The sequence below is a fragment of the Corapipo altera genome, unplaced genomic scaffold, assembly GCF_003945725.1.
Source record: "Corapipo altera isolate COAL_440 unplaced genomic scaffold, ASM394572v1 70, whole genome shotgun sequence".
NCBI lineage: Eukaryota > Metazoa > Chordata > Aves > Passeriformes > Pipridae > Corapipo > Corapipo altera.
This window is the reverse complement of record NW_020884911.1, coordinates 7,359,029-7,365,028: the sequence shown is the minus strand read 5'-3', so window position 1 is coordinate 7,365,028 and position 6,000 is coordinate 7,359,029. Positions and strand designations below refer to the sequence as shown.

The 6,000-nt window shown below is 45.2% G+C and overlaps 1 protein-coding gene across 12 annotated transcripts in view; it reads left to right on the top strand.

Moving 5' to 3' along the window:
* Positions 1 to 5,032: 5,032 nt before the first annotated feature.
* KIF16B (kinesin family member 16B) overlaps positions 5,033 to 6,000 on the top strand; it is a 143,157-nt gene continuing 142,189 nt past the window's right edge. For 11 of the 12 annotated variants that reach the window (XR_003529395.1, XR_003529396.1, XR_003529397.1 and 8 more), the window contains exon 1: positions 5,033 to 5,152. Coding sequence is in view for 8 of the 12 variants with exons in the window: in XM_027653822.1 (XP_027509623.1) it covers positions 5,106 to 5,152 (47 nt within the window). In the remaining 4 variants the exon portion in view is untranslated. The remainder of the gene's footprint in view (positions 5,153 to 6,000) is intronic. The other variant, XM_027653820.1, reaches the window with a different exon arrangement.

Genomic DNA, 6,000 nt, shown 5'->3' with positions numbered 1-6,000 from the left:
GACCTTTCTGGATTAAATTAGCAAATGCTAATTTGCTAATCAGCAAATTAGCCTTGTCATCAGGGCTGATGACAAGTTTTGGCCTGATGGTGAGTCCCACAGGGTGGTGAGATGCCCATCCCTCTGTCCCCTCAACTGTCTGCCAACTGGAAGGGTATCTCAGCACATTCAGGTAGAGGTCCTGATTTATGTCTCCTTCTTGGAAACATATTTCAAACTGTGAAAAGTGTATTATAGCAGGTAAGAAGTAACCATTGGCCAAGTCATTAATTCCTGCACTTCCAGTCTATTTGCATATGAATGCAAGGAAAGGCAACTGGTCATCATCACTGGAAGGGCCTGAATGAAAGACTTTGCACCGCTCATTATCATTATTAGTAAAGTCCAACCTGTCTTCTCCTGGGCTTGGGACTTGTTTTGCAACCCCAGGAAAGGATGGTATGTGCCTAAAGGCATTTCTAAATGAGCAGGTCCATCGCAAGGGCTCAATTTTGAAAGAGGAGGAAGGGCAGTTGGTGGTCAAGAGTCAGTGATGTGCAGTGCTGCTTGTGTTCTTGTCAGCTGGATGGAGACTCACAGAAGCTCCAGAGATCCCACCTCTGAGTGCAAGGATCATTTCTACTGCGAGTGGAACTGGCTTTCTCAATACTAAGTGAAGGGTAGCAGAGAGGCTCTTTGTGACAATGTGAGGAAACCCCTTGGAAATGCTTCATTAACCATATCTGAACCATGTATTTATTAAAGACACACCAAAGGAGTAGAGGACTATTTGGGAATGTATGTGCCTTTGGTTTGATTAGGATTTGGGTTTGTAAACTCTGCCAGGAGTTTCTGAGTGTAAAATAGTTTGTATTTAGAAACTGACAGCTATATTTTCCAGCAGATTTTTAAAGAAAGAAGGTTGAGGCACTTGGTGTGGGTATGTATATTTATATCCACTTATATTGTTTTGGGGGTGGAGTTAATGTCTACAGACTGTCACCTACGTATAGAAGTCTCAAAAATATCCCTTTCTGTCAAGTTTTGTAGAAGCCAAGCTGAGAACAGAGTGACTTTCCTACAGTCTCAGTTCTCTGAACATTCGCTGAGCAGCTTAATTACAGGATGGAGCCTTAGGAAAGAAGCCTTCCTCCTGGACCATCCTCTTGTAAAATTTGCCTGTCCCTCACTGAAAGTGCAGGAGACATTACATGCAGTCTGCAATAATTTCATGAGACAGACTGAACTGGTGAGAGCTTTAAGCAAGGCAAAACTCATTGCTAAACCAAAGGGCAGGAGAGAGAAGAGCATCGAAATGTGTGAAAGGCGCAAACATGTGCTGCCTATGGACGTATGGATGTTTTGCTGCTTCATGCTGGGCATGCTGCAGGTGCCTTAGCTGGTCCCATCTTCAATTGGCACTCACTGTAGAAAGTGAAAAAGTGTTTTCCATGACACAGAAGGATCTGTGAGGGTGGAGAAACTCTTATCCCCTGATGGCTTGATGTTTGAGAACACAGTATGTGGAGATGTACTTACTGAACAAGATGTATTTCAATAGTTTTGCTAAGCAGAGAGAGGGGAAGCACAACTGTCTGAGAGGAGTTAGCAGACGCTCTACAAATTAGGCTACATATTGGATGGCTATCCTAGGAGTCCTAATTTATGCCGAAAATCATTACATTTTATTGTATTTTTTACTGCTGCTTTTTTAAAAATCTTATTATGCGTGTGTGTACATGTCTATTTTTTCTTATACAATTTTTAGCTTATTCTTGTCTTTCTAATCTGTTTGTGCTATTGTTTGTCAGTTTGTTGCCATCTCCCAGGTCCTCTATAAAGCTTTCAATAGGCTTTAGCAATTTGCTCAATGCCTTAGTGGGGGTCTCCCTGCTGTGGTGTGTCAGCTCCCGTGCTCACCAGAGTGATCTGGTCCTTGGATGATTTTTAAGCAAATATTGCTCCTCCTGTGATTTCCCAATGCCCTGGTTCTTCCTCTCCCACTATAACACCTCTCTGCACAGCACACCTGATCCCTTCCCTTCTTTTTTGGTGCTCCTGTGACCTCTGATACAAGATACTCTGACACTGGTGCTGAAATTTCTCCTGTTTTCTCTTACCCTTGAGTTTGTCTCAGCACCACAAACTGTCTCCCCCCTTGCATCTTTCTCCTCTGCTTGTCCTCTCACATTACTGAAAACCTCAGGAAAAATCCACATTATAAATCCACTACTTTCTTTTCCATCTCCAAAACTTCAAAACTGTTTTTAATCTCTGACTCTCAGGCCAAAGGTCCTGTCTGGCAGTTGAAAGTTTCCTGGATTTCCAACAATGTGCTCTTCTCTCTCTCTCTGTATATTGTTCCTTCCTCCATCTTTCCTATTAGCGGCCCTATATTTCTTCCTCCTTCTTCTCTTTTAAGCTGCTGCACCAGTGGCTTTCTAACCTCTTGCCCTGGCCCTCTCTTGTTCTCATCCCTCCTCTTCTCTTTCTCAAGCAAGTTGAACATATAATAGTTTTTCTTTTGCAATAAAACCACCGCTTGGACCTGACTTCTCCCTTCAAATGTACCTCATCTCTCAGTTGATCTGGTGCACTGCTGGGGACATCACTTTTATGTCTTCTTTCTTCATCCTCTCCTTTCTCCATGCCGTGGCGTCTCTTTTTGTCCTGGTTTTCAGCTGTCATTCAATGTCTGTTGGGCTTCCACCCCATCCCCTTTGACCACCTCCAGCAGTCAATTATCCTCCAAATTTCTTCTGTCCTGTCTGTGTTTCTCTGACCCTGGTGCTTAACACCTCTGGGGTGTAAATGCGGGGTCCTTCTATCTCTCACTTTCCCTCCACTTCTCTCCACCTTTTCCCAGGTCAGTTCATTCATCTACATGATCCCACTTGCCATCCATGCTAATTGCTCATCAGCTGATGATTTTACTGTCACCTCCACTTCTTTATTCCTTCCTTGTTTTGGAAACAATAAGTTTTCAGTAAGAGTCACTGCTAAAGCTGAGTTATTTGGGTCTGAAATCTTCTGTCTTTGCAACTGTTTTTTTTTTTTTTTTGCTTCAAACTGGTAACACTTTAGTGACTTGAATTAAACTATGTTTATATGGTGTTTTAAATGGTGCCTCTATCCTGGGTGTAGTTTCCAGGCATTGACAACTCCAAACAAATAAAAATATTTATTATTTCATAGAATCAGAATGGTTTGGGTTGGAAGAGACCTTAAAGATCATCTCATTCCAACCCCACTGCCATGGGCAGGGACACCTTTCACTAGACCAGGTTGCTCAAAGCCCTGTCCAACCTGGTCTTGAACATTTCCAGGGATGGAGCATCCACAGCTTCTCTGGGCAACCTGTACCAGTGCCTCACACCCCCCCACAGTGAAGAATTTTTTCCCCATGTCTAATCTAACCCTGCCCTCTCTCAGTTTGAAGCCATTTCCCCTTGTCCTGTCACTCTGTGCCCTTGTCAAAAGGCAAAAAATATATATCTAGAGATATATATCTCTGTGTCTCTATCTACAGATATAGATATCTATACCTATATATCTACATAGAGATCTCTCTCCCCTCATATACATGTATTTAGATATAAATATATATTATTTATATATTGTGTGTGTCTCTATGTACAGGGGTGTGTATATACACAAGGAGAGATATAGAGGAGTGTGTATAGGGATATATATAGGTGTGTATATATAGATACCCCTATCTATAACTGTAAATATAGATTTCCCTCTATATATAATGGGTAGTTATACATCTGCAGAGGTGGGTATATATGTATATACATATATATATACACACACTATATACATATATGTGTATATATGTGTTTATATATCATCATGGCCAGTCTTCGCGAATGAAGATCTGGGTAAGGTCTCCACCCACATTCGTTACAAGCGCACTGGTGATACAGGGCTTTGCAAATGCGGGTAAGACCTTCGAGCCTGCGCAATGGATTTTTTAGGTGAGAGACAGTGTGTGCTGAGCTGAGCCCACCCTTTAATCCTAAGGTTCATCTGCTGGGGCCGAGCGAGCTTGGACGGTGGCAGCGAGGTCCTCAGGATGTAGGTTTGTTTAGAGTGACCTTCTCTTAGATGGATGGCCTTACAGGGCTGACGAGCTCCATCTGCCCGGGTTTAGAGTTGTCCTTCTCTTCTGTGTATTCCGGGGCTCCCCTCTCATCTCCCACGATGGCACTGTCCGCACAGGCAAAGCTGCCATTTTCTCGCTCCTTTCCGCGCCCGGGGCCGGGCTGCGCCGTCGCGCACGCCGTTTATATATATAAAAGTGTATAAAATATATCTCTATATATTATATATATAAAAGATATGATATATATACACATATAGATATATTTTTATATGTGTACATATACATATATGTACATATAGCCAGGTGGCTCCCTGAGAGGAGGGTGTAGCCAGCTGGGGATCAGCCTCTTCTCGCCAGGGAACCCGTGACAGGACTAGAGGACAGAGTCTCAAGCTGCGCCAGGGGAGGTTTAGCTTGGACATCAGCAGGAATTTCTTCACAGAAAGGGTGATTAGACACTGGAATGGGCTGCCTAGGGAGATGGTGGAGTCACCGTCCCCGGAGGTGTTTAAGGAAAGACTGGACGTGGCACTTTGGAGCCATGGTCTAGTTGACATGGAGGTGTTGGGTCGCAGGTTGGATTCGATGATCTCAGAGGTCTTTTCCAGCCTTATGGATTCTGTGATATATGTGTATATATGAATATATTTATGTATATATAGGTATTATAGGCACATACGCCCCCTCCAATAAATATACTGCGGTGGACGACTCTACGGGGAAGCTCCTATAGGCCCACACGCCTAACCCCATTCCCTTTCTCTCAAAACTTCTCAGCCTTCCTCCTCCTCCTCCTGCTCCTTCTCCTCCTCCTTCTCCTCCCGCAGCTCCCCCGCCCCGCCCGGGGAGCCGAACGCGTGGCGCGTTGTTTGTCCGTGCGCGGCCGCCGTCCTCCCTGGGCAGGGCGGTGGTTGCCATAGCGACACAGCCCGGGATAGGGCGGCTTGGCTCGGCCCAGGGCGGGCGGGGCACTGCGGGGCGGACAGCGCGGGCCAGGCCGGGTCGGCGGGGATGAGCCATGGCTTCGGTGAAGGTGGCCGTGCGGGTACGGCCCATGAACCGCAGGTGAGTGAGGGGACCCCCCCGACCGGCCCTGCTCCGCAGCCGGTGCCGCTCGCAAGGGGTGCGAGTGGTGACAGCACTGCGGGAGCTCCACCGGGAATTCCGGGGCTCCCGGGGCTGAGAGCGCGTCTCCTTCCTGGCAGGCTGGGAAGTGGTTCGCCCGCGGCGCGGGGCTTTGCCTGGGAAGTTCGATCTGTCACGGTCTGAAGCGCTAGGTTGTCTGATCCCTCTGTAAGGACGGAAAAGTTACTTTTGTTGAAGAGTGGGAAGAAGGAGCTGCCAAGGGTGTACTGCGAGGCTTCTGAAATGTGAAAGAAACTCACATCATTTACAAACAGCAGCCCCTTCTACCCGCTTGAGAGAGCGATTGTTGCCCAGTTCATTTGGAGCCATTAATAAAAACATGTAGATATGTTGTATTGTATATTTATATTATATATGTATATATCTATATCTACATATAGATATATTATGCTCAAAGTACATAAGTATATATATCTAAAATTGGCAGTCTGCCCCATTTGCTGTACGGGCAGGAGTTCATCACCCACTTCCTCAGATGTGTCTGGGGAATAAACAGTTTTCTTTCATGAAATAAGTGCATATTGTGCACGATAGAGTCAATTATATAATTTAAGAACCACGTGTAGAAAACTGTCAGGTTCCACTGGCAGTGCTCTTACTTCTTCCCTCATTCTGAAGTGAGGTAGGCAATTCAAAAGAAAAGTGGTTTAAAGCACAGGCAACCAATGAGGCTTCCACTGTTCCTCTCATTGGGTCTGACTGAGGTGTTTAAAAAATACGATTTACCAAGTTCTGAAAGTCAGTCAGTATCTTGTTTTCAGTGAGGG